Below are 20453 nucleotides of genomic sequence, written 5' to 3'. Positions count from 1 at the left end.
AACTTTACACCCACCCCACACCCCAATTTCAAAACACATCATTTAATTGTCTTGGTCATGGACATTTCCAAGATGAGATTTTATATTTCGTTCCCATAGCTTCTGGTTATCAGAAAACCCATGCTTTCCTTTATTGAAGGAGTTTGGTCCAGCTGATGTTGGTGTATCCCTGTGTTAAGAGAAAAAAAAAGTATTTAAAATGTTATATAAAGCCTTTTGGGCTATGTTTTTAACTCATTCAATACACATTTGTTTAGCACCCATTATAAACACACACTGAACACTGGAAGCCCCTACAGAGCTTTTTAAAAATACTCTTTCCACAGACATACTTCTAGAACTTCATGTTCAGTAGGCCTGAGGTGGGAGTTTGGGGGAAGAGCAGATAAAACTGTAGTTTTAACAAACACTTAAAGTAATTCTGATAAACGGCTAAGGGTAGCAACCACTACAGTTTTTAAAACTGTTGCCTGTAACCCATTAATAGGGTCACAAAATCAACTTGGTAGCTGGCTGGCCATCAGCATTTGTAAAAATAGAAGAAAAACACAAAGATGTATCATACATAGAAAGGTTCAGTGTCATTTGATGAACTTCTATTTCAAATTTAAGGGGTTTTAAAATTTTGTTTATTCTTCAGAGATGGGGTCTCATTCTGTCACCCAGGCTGGAGTGCAGTGGTACCATCACAGCTCACTGCAACCTCAAACATCTGGCTCAGGCACTCCACCTGCCTCAGCCTCCCGAGTAGCTGGGACTACAGGCACATGCCTTACTAATTTTTTTATATTGTGGGGGTCTCACTATGTTGCCAGGCTGGTCTTGAACTCCTGGCCTCAAGCAGTCCTCCTGCCTCTGTCTCCCGAAGTGCTGAGATTATAGGTGTGAGTCACCATATCCAGCTTATATGTTTAAATATATGTGTACTGGGTGTTTAAACTGGTAACATTGTTAGATGTATTTCCTACTTGTGGGTCTCAGTATGAAAGGAAGGCAAGCAGGCAGCCACTGGGACTGTTTCCACTTGAATCACAGACTGAAAGTCTGATGACTAGTGCTCACGTACAGATTTAACACTAAGTTCTTGGGAGTTTCGTGTATTTGGAAGAAATGGGAACATGGCATGGGCTAATGTAAAGTTGAACTTTCTTACCAGCCTCTAGGTTATTCATTTATGTACATAAAGACAGAAAACCAAACATCATGTTAACTTGCTATTAATGTTATCTCCATGACAACGACAATAATGGAGGAAAATTAAAAATAAAATACTTTTGTCTTATTTTGTATTTGGTATCCAAGTTACCAAGGAAAAAAGGACATACAATATCAAACAGTGGAAACAATATCATAAATGAAGTGACTGAAAGCCATTTCTCTCTTATACCAGAAAAAATTTTAAATTTAAAATCAGAAACATTTCTCATAGCTATTTCTTATTTAAAAGAACGGTGACATGTATCTGAAAAGAAACAGCCTTATTATTATGTTTAAGAGACACTCATTTTCTTACCAGGGGAGACAATAAGATCACTGATAGCTCCCAGGATATTACACTGTTATCCTTTGTCATAATGACTGGTCCATGTCTTAACTCATCTTCAAAATCCTAATTAGCTACCTAATATAGAGAAAATGCTAAAAACTATTCTGCCCAAACACACAAGAAGAGCTTGAAGACTTAAAATATCATGTGCAATTTATTCTTGCTCTTAATCCATCCCTATAATTTTCAACAATATTTAAGAAAAATTATGATACCTTCCAATATTCTTCATCCTCATCTTTGCTTCTGGAGGCATTTCCTCTGGTTCACTCTAAAGAAAAAAATGTAAGTAAACCAAGATGACTGCATACAAATTTATTAAATTAACTCAATTACTACTAATAATAAATTTTATAGCTAAGTCTTTTAGCATTTTCAATACCATAAATTTTGGTAAAAGGAGAACATTAGTTAATCATTTATATTAACTACATTTTACAAAGAAATGCCTATCTTCTGGAGTGCTGATTTTGCATAAACAAAAAAATCTGGCAAAAACCTCATGTTCTAGAACTAAAACTATGTGGTTACTATGTGCTACACAGTGTGTTTAATGCTTTTATATGCACTATCTCTTAATATAATATCTCCTAATATAATCCCATGAGGGGGGTTTGGTTATCATCTTTCACAATTTCAGGTGAGGCAACAATGTTAATTTGCCCATGGTGACAAAGCTAATGAACAGCAGAGCAGTTTGATGCCAAAGTAGAGGCTCTTAACCACTTTACTGTACTACTCCTTATAGAAAATATCTTTTACTAAAAACATCTTGAAAGTTAATTCCTTACTACATTTCAATACTTACAGCTGTTGAAAACTGTGGGACGAGTTCCTTTCAGATATAAGTTTTTAAGTATAAATGCTGCTGCTTAACTAAATATTACCTTTTTTTTTTTTGACAGTCTCACTCTGTCGCTCCAGCTGGAGTCCAGTGGTATAATCATAGCTCGCTTTGTAACCTCGAATTCCTGGGCTCAAGTGATCCTCCGGTCTCAGCCCCTCAAGTAGCTAAGATTAGAGGTGTGCATCACTACACCCAGCTAATTTTTAAATTTTTTTGTAGAGATAGGTCTTGCTACGTTGCCCAGGCTAGTCCTGGCCTCAAGCGACCCACCCGCACAGGCCTCCCAAAGTGCTGGGATTACAGGCTTGAGTCAGTGCACCCAGCCCTAATACTACTTTTTAAAAGGGTGTTGATCTAGCTTAAAGGGGCTTCCACTGGTCAAATCTAGGACAATGTGAGCAATACAGCTTACTGAATAAAGTAAAAATACATAAGTATACATTTATATAAAAAAACTTGCATGTTATAAGGAGCTGTTCTTCATAGTAAGAGATAGTTAATAAATGTAAAATGGGTGACAAAATTAGAAAAATTTCCATCTGGCAAACATTATCATAATAATTCAGTTAAGAGTAGTGAGTGAATGTTTGAGAAACTTATTATTTTCACATATTCTCAAAGTATATTCCCACAAGATTAAATTACAAAAGGTAAAATAGTAATTTGACAGTGGAGAAATCTGGTAGGCATCACTTTAACCAAATGATCAACGTTAACGTTGCCAGTAATGGGGCATATTGACAGCATGTGCTCCCTGACATGATGTATTGAGAACGTGACATCACCTCTGTGGTATTCTTGCGAAAAGTAAAGAACATGAAACTAATCATGGAAGAAACATCAGAAAAATCCAAATTGAAGGGCACTGTACAAAATAACTGGCCTGTGCTCTTAAAAAATATCAATGCCATGAAATACACAGAAAGACTCAGGAATTGTCCAAATTAAAGGGGACTAAAGAGATACAACAATTGAAAAAGTATTTTAAAATTTCAAAATTAACTAATTAAATGGATGCCCTTTGTTAAACATACAACGGCTGTCCAGAAAGCATCCAGCCATTGTTAATTTAACAAGAACGGTTACATGGCTGAATACTTTCCGGACAGCCCTCGTATTTCAGACTCAGATACATATCCAAGGTTACTTAATTATGTTCTCTATTAAATATGAAGAACTAGATGAAGATTTTGGATGAATTATTTTTTTTTTTAATCTAAGAGACAGTTTATCCTTTACTACCATTATGATACTATAGCAGAGAGAGTATTGTCTGAACCTGTCTAAAATTCCTTTAAAAACAGTTAGGGGCCAGGCACCATGGCTCTTGCCTATAATCCTAGCATTCCGGGAGACCGAGGGGGGAGGACTGCTTGAGCTCAGGAGTTTAAGACCAGCCTGAGCAACACTGAGACCTTGTCTCTACTAAATACAGAAAAATTAGCTGGGCATCGTAGTGGGTACCTATAGTCCTAGCTGAGGTGGGAGCATCACTTGAGCCCAGGAGTTTAAGGTTGCAGTAAGCTATGATGGACGCCCCAGCACTCTACCCAGGGTGACAGAGCAAAACTCTGTCTCAGAAAATAAAAAAATAAAAACAGTTGGGGAAGATAGTAAGGTATAACGCAGAGAACATTCAACAAGAAACCAGAAGACCTGAAGTACAACATATATGTGCATTAGCATGTATTCATGCATACTTAATTTTCCTACTTGCAAAATATGAATAAATATATCACACAATTCACAGGGACATATGGAGAGTAAAATAATGTGAAAAGATATGTAAATTGTTAGGCATTCAAAGTAAGCCGCTATAAAGAAGGCGCTTACAATTTCCAGCCTTGCACTTTTACACGTGTTCCCTTTGTCCTATGATTTTTCCCTCCTACAATCTGTACATTTCCAAATGGGTTAGATTAAATGCTACCTAATCTCCTAAGAATGTTAGAGATGCCAGAAAACTTTAAGTATTATTTGACTTAGTGCTTTCCAAATTTAATTCAGGTCTTTTACTATTGGTGATCCAGTGGTCTTTCCATGCTGCTGTATCTAGTACCTGGCCTCTATTCCTTTTCTGAATTTCCACAGCACTTCATTTCTTCAGGTCTTTCTGATTTTTATCTTGTACCGTTTAATGTTTAAGTCTCTGTCCTACTAGACTGAGTTCCTAGAGGAACATGTCACAGTCAAAACTATGCTTGAAAATTCCAGAGGTCACTCATAAGCTTGGTAAGAGAGTAAAACTGTGAGGAGCATGAGGGAACTGGGACTGACAGAGGGAACAGCGGATAAGCATCTCATGCTCATTCTGGAATACGTGCTCATTAAGTAGAGCTTCTGGCAGAAGCTATTACATTATTTGTGATTCCTCCTAGGATATGGGAAGCAAGCACTATAGCTGCCTTTTTTGTTTTAAAGCCACTATACTAACGAAGATATAGCTGCCTTTTCTAAGTTGAATGCATGCATAATGTGTCATCACTGAAGACCATACTATAAAAATTATTAAAGGCAGCAGCACTGAATTTTCCTTTTTGTGGATCCTACATAGCATTTGCTGATTTGATTCTTAAGCTTCTTGCCCCCAAAGTCAGTAATGTTTTAAAATAATCCTACAACCAAATAAAATAAAAAAATAGAAACATCCAGTTTTTGTGTCACAAAGAACACGCTGTAAAGAAAATTCACTAATACCATTAATACAATCTACAATTTGCCACTAACACCTTCCTTAAAAAACTGGTTAAAGTAAAAAGACAATCAACTTACATCTTCATCTTCATTAAAAGCCGCTGCTACTGAAAGAGTTTTTGGAGCAAGAGTTGGAACAGTTTCTTTAGGCTTCTGAGAAAGAAACATATTAAAAAGATTATCACATACTTTTCTGGGGAGCAGATTAAAAACAAAAGAGTATCACATAAGTAACATTTATATAGGCTTGTTTAATGATGTGAATAATTTATCTTGAAAGAATCATCTTTATGTCTTCTTCTTTTTTAACTCCTGGTTTGTAGAATGTGTCAACTTTATGTCTTCATAGAAACTTACATAAGTAAGGAACTCAGGACTTTGGATAAATCTATTCTCTTTTTGAAAATGTGGGTTATCAGTGAGTAGATTTTACTTTACAATTTGTTGTGTCCATTTGTTTCCCTCCTGTAAAGGATTTTCTAGTTAGGATCTATAACATCACTTAGCTAAGGGGTATTTAGTACAGGTAAGAGAAAATAATTAGTCATACTTTCCCACAGTAACATTAAATACAACGTGCCTTGAGAACATAAAAGACACCATGACTCATCTTTCTGTACTAGCTAGCTTTCTACCCTTAGGCCTGTAAACATACTTCATCCACATCATCTCTTCTAACCCAAGACTTCTGAAGAATTAAATTGTCCTCAGTGTATCTATCTTTTCATCACCCTTTCAGTCATCAATCACTGCAATCTGGCTCCCTCCCTCACCATTTTCCCGAAATTATTCTCTGTAGGGTCACCAATGACCAGTGTGCTACACTTGACTCTAATCATCAGCTCCTTTTTGAAAACATCCATATCATGGCTTTTGTGACAGTGCTTTTTATTGGTTATTCATCTAATCCTCTGACCTTTTGTTCCATCTCTCTCCTCTCCATGTTGCTCCCCACTTAAGATACTAATACTAAGGATTTTGTTGTTAGTAATCTTTATTTCTTTGTACTTCTCTGGTCAATTTCATTCATTCCTATAGTTTTAAATAGTTTTAACCACTGAATCCTGTATCTAAACCTCAAATAGGCTGTCATCGGCCTGCTGGACAGCGCCACTTAAGTACTTTAGTTTTATAGTGTTCACAGATGCCCAAGCCAGAAAACCCTTTCCTCAACTTACAACATCCTATTGATTAGATATCTATTTAGCAGACTTAACTCTCCCTCTGCCTTTCCCTCATTACTATCACATCAGCAACCTTTAGCACCACTTGCCTGGACTTCTATTAGAAATACCATCGCCCCACTTTTTGTGTTCTTTTTCCACCAAACCCCCATACTGGCACCACAGTGATGTTTCTAAGATGCAAATCAGTTTTAAGTCTCAAGACTCCTTGTACTGGTTCCATGGCTTCCTAGAATCTAAATAATAAAACCAATTACATTACAGAGTACAGATCCTTTATGATTTGGCCCTATGTCCTCATTTTGGGGGCTTTCTATCCCTACATTTGCCCACCAAACAAGTTCCAACTACCAACAATTTTCTGAATGTACCATATGACTCTACATCTAAACTGCCTTTGCATGAAAATGCCCTTTTGCTCCTGCCTGCATTCAAAAGTCCAACTCAACTACTGCATCGTCAGTAAAATCTTCTCTGACCTGCTGAAACAAAATTAACCATCCCTTCTTCCATACACACACATTTTTTATAAATAGTGTTTGCTTTGGAGGAATAAAAAATGTTAATGTAGAGAGCATGCATATTGACTCTAGAAACGCCCTTTACTTTTTTAAAGACGTCATGTATTTGATGTTGTAGACATAAGTATTTGTTGATTGATGACCTATCTTTTCATATCATATAATCAAAAGCAGTTCAATTATTTTTTTATATCATACACCTCATCCCCCCAACAAAACTGTGTTTATATTGTAGTTTATTTTAAAAAAAACAGATTTTCGTTTTCTAAAATTAAAAAGTTTTACTGAATTGGTTTTTTCAAATATAACTCTCCCACCTAAAATGATTAGTAATTACTACATCATGCCAATGATTTAGAAAGAGTAGGGATTTTGATTCAGGGAGTATGTTCAAACACAGTAAAATCTATTTTATCAAGGGGACCATCTGTATTAGAAGTGTATATAAGAATACATGTTTAATATACTGTCTATCAAAAAACATTATGTAGTTAGGTCTATGCAAGTTTAAAAAAATGTATTTAAAAGAATCAGCTGAAATAGAGAAAAATAGTAATGAATAATGTTATAAGTTAATGTCTTTTGTTCAGACTGAATTTTTTTTAAAAAATGGAAGAAATGGAAAAAGGCAAAACAGAGCACAGAGTGAGGGCAGGGATTCTAACAGTAGTGCTTTTAAATTAGAAAAATAGCTCAAACACACTGACTCTTTAGGAAACTACTCCAGACCATATTTTTAAGATCTTTTTTTTTTTTTTTCTGAGACAGAGTCTCACTGTGTTGCCTGGGCTAGAGTGCCGTGGCATCATCCTAGCTCACAGCAACCTCAAACTCCTGGGCTCAAGCCATCCTCCTGCCTCAGCCTCCCGAGTAGCTGGGACTACAGGCATGGGCCACCATGCCCGGCTAATTTTTTCTGTATATTTTTAGTTGTCCAATTAATTTCTTTCTATTTTTAGTAGAGACGGGGTCTCGCTCTTGCTCAGGCTGGTTTCGCACTCCTGAGCTCAAACAAGCCTTGACCTCCCAGAGAGCTAGGATTACAGGTGTGAGCCACCGCGCCCGGCCTATTTTTAAGATCTCTGAATGAACATCTAAAGCAGGAAATAAAATTGTACACATCTGGCAAATGAACATTAACTTTCACAGCACAAACGTGAACGAACAACTCAAAAGCAATTCCAGAATTTTTGTCCTCACATAAGAATGTAACCATTTTCTAAAGCCAAGAGCAATACACTATTTAAGTAACTTTTTTTCCTTAAATAAGAGATCTATTTGGTTGAAGCTTATGAATTTGTCATATTATAGGTCAGAAATAAATATACATAACTTCATATGCTTCAATCTAATATTTCGAATACTTCCAAACGTCCCAAGGTTAATAAGTATCAATTCAAGACTTACACTTAAAACAAAGGATAAAATGTTGTTTTCTAAAGGATTACCATTGTAAGATATATAGTACTCAACATCCATGTATAGTTCCAAAGTAAGAGAATTAGGAAACTCTTATCAAGCAATAACCTTATAAATATTAATCTTTTAAGATACAAAATAACTGATTTCTAAGTATCACTTTTAGTATGCTGGCAGTGAAAGATAAAAAATAAAATGAAATTCTTTCTGAAAATATTTTTCAGAGGATTTGCTTAACTTAGAAAAATTCTAAGTTATTACTTTTTACCTTTTTTTTTTTGGAGATGGGGGTCTTGTCTCACTCTGCAGTGCAGTGGCACAATCATATAGCTCACTATAGTTTGGAACTCCTGGGCTCAAGTGATCCTCCTGCCTCAGTCTCCCAAGTACATGAGGACTACAGGTGTACACCATCGCACCTGGCTAAGTTGTTACTTTATAAATCATAAATTCCCTATAATAGTTCCTTCTAATATTCCAAACCTTTCTTTCTTTTTTAAACAGCTTTACTGAGATATAATTTATCCAGACCTTTCTTCAACAGGGTGCTAGGTAATCACTTCTTAAATACTTACATGTAAGTTCATACATTAAAGATTATTTCTCAAGCAATGAACCTTTTTATACTTAATTTACCATAATCTAGTAGAAGCAGGTTTCCAAAACAAATCCTTAAGACTCATTATAAACATCATATATAAAACAACAACAATCATATAAAAAACAACTCACACTTGATCCAAGTTTGATGGATATGGCTGATGCTTTCTTTGTTGTCTGACTACCTATGGCAAATCCAAACTTGGAGATCTTTGTAGGCTTTGTTGGGAGGTCTGCAGCTTCTTCTTCAGCTGATCTCTTCTCAGCGCTGCGACTGGAACTTTCCCCTCCATTACTGGAAGAAACAGTCTTAGTTTTCACAGGTTTTTCTGCTTCTTCTTCAGGTCCTGGTGAAGTCGAAACAACTTACCAAGATGAGCTATTTTTACTTAGCAGATTGATGGGAGCAGCAACCTCAAAAAGCATCGTTATATGGAAGATACCTCTGCAGTTGTCACCTACTGACCCAACAGTCTCTTCCACTGTTTGTTAGAGTATACAGCAGGAACTGAGATTGTGTGGCAGTAGAAGAGGCTCCCATGAATTAACTAGCATAAAATACAGAGCAATTTAAAATTATAAACACAGAGTTCGCAAAAAGTAAAGACCCTTCAACTAAACACTATAAGTTATACAATAATATGGTTATTTGTGGGATTTTGCATTTTAGAAATTAAGATCTATAAATTCTTTTACACAAACTAGTTTGTGAGCAATTAGTTACATGGTAAGAATACATTTGGCTAATAAATTCTAATATTCTTCAGTAATGTAATACCAATCATACAGAGTACCTAGTTATGAATAGACCTATCATTACCCAAACAACAGTGTTAATACAGCCTAGAGTTATTTTCTTGAGTGATGTGTTCCTCATGTACAGCTCACACAATCTTAGGAGTTGAAAAAGAACTTGAAGGAGGACTTCAAGGTCATCCCCTATTGAGTAATGTACTTCTATTCTGAAAACTTGGGTATCACCTGTTTTAAGCTACCTGTAAAAGCTATTAAAAATCATTCTTTGGTTTATATATTAGTTTTTCTCATGAAAGAAAGATTATAATTTCAATGAGTAGAAGGTACACAGATATAGGAGTGAAAGGCAAGCTGTCTTTCAGTAATTTTGTTCGTGTTTGTATTAAGCTGGTAAAATTAGTTCATATCCTGAGTATCTTAGGTCTGTTATATAAGAAGGCTAGTTAGGAACATATTGGGGAGTTAAGACAGAAGAAAGCTAGCTGATCATTAAAAATTTTATTTTCTTTCCCCAGTTTGGCAAGTCACCTTATAAAATGTATTCTGTTACACTAGACGAAGAGTTTATTTATGGTGAAAGAGATGCTCCAAGGGATGGTCCTGACAATAGTTAAGAAAGCAGGACAAAAAGCTAGAATGAGGAGAAAAAACAAAAATCAAACACAAATAGACTGACAAGTAAAAGACTAAAAGACCAGAGCATCTAGATCTATATATTTTTGGAATGGTGGGGTCTCTAATACGCATTTTAAACATAACATTCGATTTTGTTTAGATGAAAAATAAAAGGAACTCTTTATTCCCTTTGGACAAAGGGTAAAAGTTACAATGACAATATAGGGGAGGGAATTGAGCAAGATTACATTTTGGACTTCCCCAAGAGGCAAAGATAGCACTGGAATGGTTGCTTGAGGTGCCATTCACTTATTTACATATAACATTTAAAAAGCACCTGAAGAATTAAAGAATGAAGACTGCTATTCAATGCAACAGTTGAAAAACAGAACTCAATTTAAGAAATACAGAATTTCATAAAAAAATAGCATGATGCAAATAGTTTTTTCAAAGTCTAAGTTTATAACTAAAAGTATTTATGCTAATTCTATTCTGTATTCTTTTTATTATTTTAAGCAAGTATGATATTTTACAGTAAAACCCAAACAATAACTACTTTTCTGGGACTGATACACAGCTAAAATCGAAGACTCATTGGCTCTACACATTGGAACACAGAGAAACATAGAAACCCCACTAACTTTACATACAGAAAAATCTATACACTAAAGGCACAAATTTTGTGCAAACTGACAAATATCAAAACAAATAGCATAAAGAACATTTAGACGTGACTATGTTGTTAACTCTGCTCTTCGAACTGTGACCCAAGGGCTATATAATTAATTAGTCAAGATTTCCAGTTCTTTTAAAGCCTATCTTTTCTTACTTCTAGGTCTATCAAGAAAATAATTCTGGAACAGAGAATCTAAAAAAATTACAGTGTAAATAAGTAAAAATATTCTTTTTTTTTTTTTTTTTTTTGAGACAGAGTCTCACTGTGTTGCCCGGGCTAGAGTGCCGTGGCGTCAGCTTAGCTCACAGCAACCTCAAACTCCTGGGCTCAAGCGATCCTCCTGCCTCAGCCTCCCGAGTAGCTGTGCCACCATGCCCGGCTAATTTTTTCTATATATTTTTAGTTGTCCGATTAATTTCTTTCTATTTTTGGTAGAGACGGGGTCTCGCTCTTGCTCAGGCTGGTCTCGAACTCCTGAGCTCAAACGATCCGCCCGCCTCAGCCTCCCAGAGAGCTAGGATTACAGGCGTGAGCCACCGCACCCGGCCCCAAGTAAAAATATTCTTATTATAACAATATTAAATTTGACAACTAGCTGAACTCATATGTGCTAATAAATGGAATACAATAATCCAGCCTAATCCTAGTATGCCATAGGGAAGATTTCCATGGAGACTTCTCCAGAAAAAGATAGTATGATAAAGGGAGTTGGGAGAACTACTCTACCATTCATTAAGTAATCAACTGGCAGCAACTTAATTTTATTCATAACTATGTTGTTATCTGAGGCGGCAAATGACACCACCCATACCACAGATCCACACTGAAGATGAAACATACTATGTCCGTTAGGTCATATCTACACATTAATGATTCCAGATGCAGCAAATTATTTCTGGATATGTTAATAGTAAATAACTGTTTGGCTTTGCCCACTCTCAAGAAGTTTTTTTGTTTTTGTTTTTAAAACAACGGGAAAAACTCTATCAGTATCTTTAGATCTGATCTGCTCTTTTAGAAATATTGTTATGGGAAGCTAAAATATTAAAAAAAAAAAACAGATCTACTCTTCAATGACGAGGTGGGAGCAAATGGGGAGTGAAGGAAGGTGAGTACACTATTAGCCTTCATTTCTTAGCTTTAAAAAGCTCAATGTATCACATGAAATAGATGTTATTTTCTCTTTATATAATCCTCTTAACAAGCATGTAGCAAAATACAAAAAGTACTTAGGAAATAAAGCAAATGGAATAAACAATGAACTAAGATGGGAAAATATGACAGCCAAATCTATTATCATCAAATGTGATTGTCATTACAATTTTTACAATTTCACATATAGTTCATTAGAAAATTATTTCAACCTAACGTGAGTTTTGAAATATGCCATTAAATATCAACATTAATTCCTAAGCACATTAAGTGTTTTCCTTTAAACAAACACATGTACTACTTCAGTATTTGGGGCTTTTAATTAAAGACCTCTATTTTCAATTCATTTAAAAAGACACATTTTGTACTTCGGGATTGTGGAAAACAAAATTTTAGATGACCACAGATTAGTACCGTGAAAACTTGTAGTAATGTGAATTATAGTTTAAAGAATGAATAAATACAAGGTCAGTTTTTAAAATTAAGAAAATCATATATCAATTTATAACATAAAACATGGATAAAATTATAGCAAAATACAAGTTTTATTATTAAGGAATATTTTAATAGAAGAAATTTTATCTAATTTGTATTCATTCTGAGCAAACAAAATGTGTTGATTAATTAATGTGAAATCAAATTACACATGGCACTAGCACTTTTTTCTTTTTCATTGAATAGTTGGAGAGGATGGGTGGGCCTTGGGGTCACCTTACTTTGAAAAAAACTACCTAGTAAGAAAGTTTAAGCCTATAAAGGTACCCCCTTCATGACCCATTTGCATTCTGGTAGCTTCCTTATCTGAAGGGCACATAGCTACCTCTCTAATGGGACTGGTATACAGCTTAAATGAGAATGTATTCAAGATCCTATTAGTGTCTCACTTAACAAATGTCAATTTCATTGAAACAGTCCTTAGCATAACTTAAAAAGTTTGAGACGGCCATAATTATGTATGAATAGCTCTTCTCTAAAATTTCTACTTACTTGAAAGAACTACAAAAAATTAACCAAAGAGAGGAGAAAAAAAAAAATCTACCCAAAGCCTTCCCCTATTCCTTAAAGTGAAAGCAGGTAGTTCAAATAAGCAGCTTCTCTTACAGACATAAATTAATGTTAACTATGGAAGTTACTCATAAAAAAATACTTACACTTCCAACTTAGTAGACTATTCAATAGGAATTAAAATTCAGAATATTCTCTAGGTAAGCCCCTAAGACAAACTTGACAGTGTTTTCAAAAAAGTGACTGCTTGCCACAAAATTATCAATTTAGCAATATCCACAGTATGAAATGTTTTAACTATGACTCCTCTGCACAATTTCATTAAAAATATAACATTCAAAAATGGTTTATATGCAACAGCACTACTTTCCTGTAAAGGAAATGTGGCAAATTATGTAGAAGTTAAGGGATATTACTTATTCTAAGTTACCAACAAAAAAGACCATAACAACCTTTCTGATGCTAATTAGTAATTTTACACTATCCCCCAACATGCTAAAATGGAAACATCAATATTCATACTACAGAGCTAATATCCCTCAACCAAAACGGTGGCAAATAAATTATACAATGGACACTTAAGGCACACTTTGGCAGCACATTAAACACATCTTTTCTGCCCTCAGTCAAGACAGTTAACAAGATAGCCTTAAAGTCAAAGTCCCATAAGATTATTTAGGCTATAGATCTTTGCTTTTCCTCAAACTACTTCTAAATTTTTATATAATTTTATTCAATAATTTCCAAGACAATAATTTTTTGGGGAAAAATACCCCCAATGTAAAAGTACTAGATGGTTTAAGTTGTTTCATAAGCTATGTTACTTGTTAAAAAAAAAACAAAAAAAAGAAAAAGGAAAGAAAAGGACAAAAAAGGAAGGAGGAGGGAGTTTCAGCTCAAATGACAGCACTGTGCATAGTTTTTAAAAAGGAAATTCTGGGTCCAAAGTAATTGTACATTACACATAAATCTTTTCCATAATTTTGTGTTCCAAGGCAATGCACATTAAACACTATGTTAGTAGGCCCTACTAGTTTGCCTTCCTATGCTATTAATCTTCTGTATTTTTTCATATTAAATACTTTCAGGGATAAGACTTAAGGCTGTCAGAATAGAGGAAAACGCTCTAAAGACATTACGATCAGCTCACACATGTTAACATGTTAAGTTATTTGCCTTGCTATGACAAGGGGGGAGGCTGGGGAGATTACATGATGTTTCTTTTCCAAGTACAAGACCCAAATTTACAGGGGTAGAAGGGACAGAATAAGGATAGCTGTAACCTGAGTTCAACATCGTAACAAAATACAGGAAGCATTACACTAGCCTATTTATCCACCTAAGCATCTGGCATGCGGTCAGCCGGCAATAGCTAAGAAAAGGTAGATACTTCAAATAAAGGCAATCAAACCCTAACCCTAGACCGCAGCTTAAATCAGCAGGCAGGTAAAGACATTCCTCTTTCCCTCTATCACCTCGGCCCATTCTGTTACAGGGTCAGTATTAAGTTTGAAAATGAAGGACAGAGAAGAGGCAGGGGTTGTCCACACCAAGCGTAATTAACTCCTGCCTGTAACTGAGAGGCCGACACCGTCGGAAACTCGGCCTGCGATCAGTTCCCGCGGCCACTGCTCGGTGGTTCCCACTGGGCTGTTGGGGTGTGTGTGTATGTTTTGTGTGATGAGCGTCTCCGGTGTGTGTTTTGTGTGATGTGCGTCTCCGGTGTGGCGGTAGCAGCTCCTGCACCGCCGTTCCTGGTCCCACCCCAAGTTCGGTCTCCCTTTCTGGCACCCATCTCCCTTCTCCTCGGAAGCAGGGCCTCCGCTGGGGCCAGGAGGTGACGAACAGTGGCCGGCTCTCCTCCGGCAAGGAGGCGATGTGGGCCCGGATCCCAGCGGGCCGCACCGGGCGTGCCCGGGGCTCGTCTGGGCCCAGCACCTGGCCGGGTGAGCGCCAGATCTGCCCATTCTCGTTCGACCCCACTCCCCCCACCCTGGGGAGCTCAAAGAAAGGCCCGGAGTATCCCACGCAGCCCGCGACGCTGGGGTTGTGTTCACCTCCGGCGGCTCCAGCTCGCTGCGACTTTTCTGGCTTCTCGTCTCCCGCCTTCCCGTCCGCCATTTTCCCCGCCGCGGCCTCCCCTGCAGCCACGCCAAGGACGTCACGGCCCCGCCCAGCAACCACTGAGCTTTGGAGCCAGCCGGCGAGATGGCAGCCTAGAGCGGCCCCGAAGAGCTCCTTCGGAAGATCTCCTTCGGAAATGGACGTGGCTGTGATGTCACGGATTAGCCGCCTCTGAAGGAAGGGCCGGGAAGGTTGGGCGGTCTATGTGGAGGCCTGGCTAGGGACTTTACTAGATGGCAGTCAGGTTTTCGTGGTCCATTGGCAGGTCCGGAGAAGTGAGGGAAGTGGGAGGATCACCCTGGAAACGTTGATGGACTCTCAGAAGGTTTGTGCATACCTGGGTGTGGTTGCAACTGAAGCTGGCCGGGTCTTTCATTCTGGTCTTATTGGCTCACGTGTGCCTGCTCGCTCTACGTAGAGAAGAAGAAAAAAAAAAATAGGGTCGTATTCTTTCTGTCTACGCAAGGGGAAAATCAACGTTTATCGTGCGCCCTCTAGTGTCAGACACCTTTCATACACTCGTTGAATCGCCACGATAGTCCGATGAATTACCCTCTCCGTCGTTAGCTGAGTTGAGACCAGAAAGTAATTTTTCCAAGGTTTTACTACGCAGCCACGTAGTAAAACCGCATTTCCTACAGGTTGTAATTTCTCTACCAAGTTAAGAGAAACTACTCTATCAAGACTGCAGTAATTTCTGGCTTACTTTAGTGGATTCTCAGGATCTGCAGAATGAAGTCCGTTGAGTTATTCATGTATTATATTAAGCCTCAGCCTACGTTTTGGGCCTCATCTTCCCTTTTTCTCAATATTTATCCAGCTTTCTGGCCCTAACGAGGCCGATTGCTTGCCTAGGAGTTTCTGGGTTTGCCCTACAATATGTAGTTAGTGTTAGAGAACACAGGAATCAGAACTTGGGTTTGAATATCTGATCTGCCCTTTGTTGGCTGTGTAACCTTGAGAGTTGCTTATTGTCTACAGACCTACCTTTACTTCTCTATAAAATAGAAATAATAGTGCCTCCTCAAAGGGAGATTATGGGGATCAAATGAGATAATTTCTGTGTACCATTCTTTGGTCACTTTTTACTTCTCTCAGCATGTGTTTGTGTTTTTTTAAAATGTCTCTAAATGGCTCAGAAGTTCCTTGACAACAGAGACCATTTAAAAAAAATTTCTTCACAGCACTTTGTACTGTATATTTCATATTTGAAAAATATTTAGCCGGGCACAGTGGCTCACATCTGTAATCCCAGCAACTAGGGAGGCTGAGGAGGGAGGATCATTTGAGGCCAGAAGTTGGAGAATCAGCCTGGGCAACACAAGACACCCACTCTTTTCTAGAAAAAAAAAAAATTAGAAGGACATGGTGGCTCCCACCCATAGTCCCAGCTACTTAGGAGGCCAAGGAAGGAGGATTGCTGGAACCCTGTCTCTTTTAAAAAAGAAGGAAAGAAAAGTGCTTAATATTTGTAGATGGGTGACTCCTCAGGCTTCAGGTCTTGAGGAATGGAGACAGAATCAAAATGTGTTTCCCATGACAAAAGCAGGGCAGTTTGGTGGTGATTTTGTGGTCTGGGTTGAAGTCCCTGATCTATCATTTATCACACATTTTTATTTATTTTATTTACTACTTTTAAGTGTAAAAGTAACCAGGCAACTACCTTAGAGAGAGTTCCCCTCTCCCACTTGATTTCTGATGAGTTCTATTTCCATATGAGATGCTTGTATTTTTTTTTTTTTTTTGAGACAGAATCTCACTCTGTTGCCTGGGCTAGAGTGCCATGGTGTCAGCCTAGCTCACAGCAACCTCAAACTCCTGGGCTCAAGCGATCCTTCTGCCTCAGCCTCCCAAGTAGCTGGGACTACAGGCGCTCACCACCATACCTGGCTAATTTTTTTTTTTTCTGTTTTTAGTTGCCCAGCTAATTTTTTTCTATTTTTAGTAGAAACAAGATCTCGCTCTTGCTCAGGCTGGTCTCGAGCTCCTGACCTCAAACGATCCTCCCGCCTTGGCCTCCTAGAGTGCTAGGATTACAGGCGTGAACCACCTTGCTGGGCCAGATGCTTGTATTTCTAAATGAGGAAAGTGAAACTCAGAGAGGTCACATACCTATCTAGGAGCAGATCCAGCTCCCATATTATCACACTGCAGAAGTTCAAGATGAAGATAGTAATCCAGTCACCTGTTAATGCCATGAGGTCAGATTGTACCTGTCTTGCTAACCACTGTTTACCCAGGACCTAGATTGTACCAGTCTGAATAAATATTTGTTGAAGAAATGAATGCAAGCTTCAGTAACCCCCTACAAGTGGATTAGGGAATTTAAAGGCAGTGTAGTATGAAGGGGCAGAAAGGGAGTGATCCCTTTCCTCCCCATCATAAGGTCATGTCGACACCCTTATAATAAAAAACAGGTTAGCAAGAGAAAAGCACAATAAATTTATTAACATGCATAAGCATGGGAGCCATACAAAAAAATTACAAAAACTCGAGGGAGGTCCACATGGCTGAAACTTAAATACCCTCTTTATAAGGAAGAGGGGAGTGGGGGACAGTACACAATTTTACAGGGGTAGTAAATAATTTTAGGAGCAATGAATGGATCCAGGAGACAGAAATTCACTTGTAAGGCTGGGCGTGGTGGCTCACGCTTGTAATCCCAGCACTTTGGGAGGCCAAGGTGGGAGGATCGCTTGAGGCCAGGAATTCAAGACCAGTGTGGGCAACATAGCAAGACCCCTGTCTCTATGGAGGAAAAAATAAATTCATTTGTAAATGATTCTCTTTGTAAATGGAATAGAACTAGAGAACAAACAATTTAATAATTTTCAGTCTCTTCCTCTGTGATACGAGGGTTTTGTTTTAAGACAGAGTCTCACTGGCTGAGGCTGGAGCGCAGTGGTCACTCACAGGCATGATCATATAACACTACAGCCTCAGACTCCTGGCCTCAAGAGATCCTCCCACTTCAGCCCCCTGAGTAGCTGGGACTACAGGCAAGTGCCTCCATACCTGGTTATGTAATATTTTTAATTTTCTCTGGATAATGAGATTTCAGGGAGAAGATTGAAGGCAATTGTGTACTTCTTTGGAACAGAGAACAGCCTCATCCTGTGTTCTGGGAAAGGCAAAGGATTGAGAGACTGGAGGCAAGGAAAGGTTACAGAAACCCCGAGGTGGCTTCTTTAGTTCAGCATGTCAAAGCACCATATTTTGGGGTATCATTTAACAAGCAATGAAAAGGTAGTGTGGTGCAAGGCAAAGAGCAGGAATTTTGCATCACACAAAACTAGACTTCAATTCTGACTGTGCCATTTGCTAATTTTGTGAGTTCGAACTGATAAAAATGTTACTGAATATGTTTTAACTATACAAGTGGAATACTACTTACAGGGTTACCGAAAGCATTAGGTGAGATAAAAGAGGTAAAATAAGTAATATGCTGCCTGGCCATGGTGAGAGCTTGCTTGGTAGCTATGGTTTATAACCTCTAAAGAGCTATTCAAGTGACGGTTTAAAAAGCTGGAAATGGAAGGTAATATGAACAATTATTACTTTAACTTAGATGTGTTATTTGTGAGGTTATAGCTGTAATATTTAACACTTATTCGTGCTTACTATATGCCAAACATAGTTGCAAATATTTAACATAAAATTAAGTACATTCAGTGCAAAGTGTTCTATTTAAAAAAAAGAAATTAAGTACGTTAAGTCATCACAACCTTATGAATTAAGTGCTACTATTACTCCCATATTTATGGAAGAGGAAACTCAGACACAGAAAATATAAATAAGAAGTGGAGCTGACCTTAAAATTCAGGCAGTGAGTTACAAAAAAAGCAGAGTGGAGAGGAAATGTTGCTAATCATGTTTTCAGTAAGCTTTTTCATGTTTGTTTTTTTTAGAGACAAGGTATCGCTCTGTCACCCAGGCTAGAGTGCAATGGTGTCACCATAGCTCACTGCAACCTCAAACTCCTGGTCTCAAGTGATCCTCCTGCTTCAGCCTGTTGAGTATTTGGGACTATAGGCACAGGCTACCAAACCCAGCTGATTTTTCTATTTTTTGTAAAGACAGGGTCTCACTCTTGCTCAGGCTGGTCTGGAATCCTGGCCTCAAGCAATCCTCCCACCTCGGCCTCCCAGAGTGCTAGGATTATAGGCGTGAACCATCATGTCAGGCCATGCCAGGCAATCTTAACCACTATACTATTTTTGTTTCAATGTATCTCAAGAGGTTCAAGTACTAGCACCTTGCCCTTTAGTAGAGTCTAATAGTTGAAATTCCTTCGTATCATACTTCTCATCATCAGGTCTAAATCTACAGATCACTTTTTCAAGGTCTTTCCTGATCCTACAAGTTTGGGTTAGGTATGGGACTAAAGTCAGATCTTTTGAATTCTGAGTCTAAACTTAAAAGCTGAATTATTTTCAGTCAATTTTCCTTATCTCTAAAAAGGGCTGGTTTCTTCATCTGTAAAAAGATGTTAATGATAGATAGTATCTACAACTTAAAGAGTTGTTTAAATAATTCAGGTAAACTAAATACTCTTTCCCACAGAGCAGGTACTGGGTAGTAGTACTTGGTAAAAGATGAGGTTTTGGTTTAAGATATGCATTGGACAGCATATCTCATGCTAATTTCCAGTTCAGAAACTAGAGAGGAATAGTTGGCAATATCATTTCTATTTCCCATGTTTTCAAAAATTTTAATGATGCAGGTTGTCTACAATGAATTATTGTTCCTAAAGTTCTTTTCTTAAGAAACAAGTATACATTTTTCCCAAAAATATAAGGACTCATTTGGTAGCAAGTGGCAGAAATCCAACTCAAATTGGCTTAGGCAGTAATAAGCAATTTATTAGGATACCAGGGTATCTCATGAGGTTTGAACAACCAATAAATACAAAAGGCAAACCTATAGCTGGACAGCAGGGACAACTGTAAGTAGGGGTTTTAACAGCTCCAGAAATTGTTCTTATTTCTATATGTAAGCTTCACCCTCTCCTACTTTAGTCTGGTTTACTACACACACACACACACACACACACACACACACACACACACACTGTATGTAAGCTTCACCATCTTCTACTGTAGTTTGGCTTACCCCCCCACTCCCCCAGGCATAGCCACCACCAATTTCAGAGCTTTTTGTCTATCATAGTCCACCACTATAAAAGTACTGATGTAGGCTATTTTAATTCTTTTTTTTTGAGACAGAGTCTCGCTTTGTTGCCCTGGCTAGAGTGAGTGCCCGTGGCATCAGCCTAGCTCACAGCAACCTCAGACTCCTGGGCTCAAGCAATCCT

The 20453-nt window shown here is 37.8% G+C and overlaps 1 protein-coding gene across 3 annotated transcripts; it reads right to left on the bottom strand.

Moving 5' to 3' along the window:
• On the bottom strand, positions 1–15243 carry PCNP (PEST proteolytic signal containing nuclear protein). 3 transcript variants are annotated; one of them, XM_012652842.1, is made up of 6 exons: positions 15073–15155; positions 9182–9359; positions 8944–9106; positions 5166–5240; positions 1762–1817; positions 1–169 (listed from the first exon to the last, which is right to left on the bottom strand). In XM_012652842.1, the coding sequence occupies exons 2-6, from the start codon at positions 9235–9237 to the stop codon at positions 43–45; spliced, it is 477 nt and encodes a 158-aa protein (XP_012508296.1). In that variant the 5' UTR covers positions 9238–9359; positions 15073–15155; the 3' UTR covers positions 1–42. The 3 variants fall into 3 exon arrangements, with proteins under 3 accessions (XP_012508296.1, XP_012508293.1, XP_012508295.1); XM_012652839.1 differs by lacking the exon at positions 9182–9359 and having other exon boundaries at positions 8944–9158; positions 15073–15243; XM_012652841.1 differs by lacking the exon at positions 9182–9359 and having other exon boundaries at positions 5166–5237; positions 8944–9158; positions 15073–15166.
• Between the last annotated feature and the right edge of the window lie 5210 nt (positions 15244–20453).

Source organism: Propithecus coquereli, unplaced genomic scaffold (genome assembly GCF_000956105.1).
Source record: "Propithecus coquereli isolate 6110/MARCELLA unplaced genomic scaffold, Pcoq_1.0 Scaffold40, whole genome shotgun sequence".
Taxonomy (NCBI): domain Eukaryota; kingdom Metazoa; phylum Chordata; class Mammalia; order Primates; family Indriidae; genus Propithecus; species Propithecus coquereli.
The sequence above is the reverse complement of the archived record's forward strand: the minus strand, read 5'-3'. Positions and strand labels throughout refer to the sequence as shown.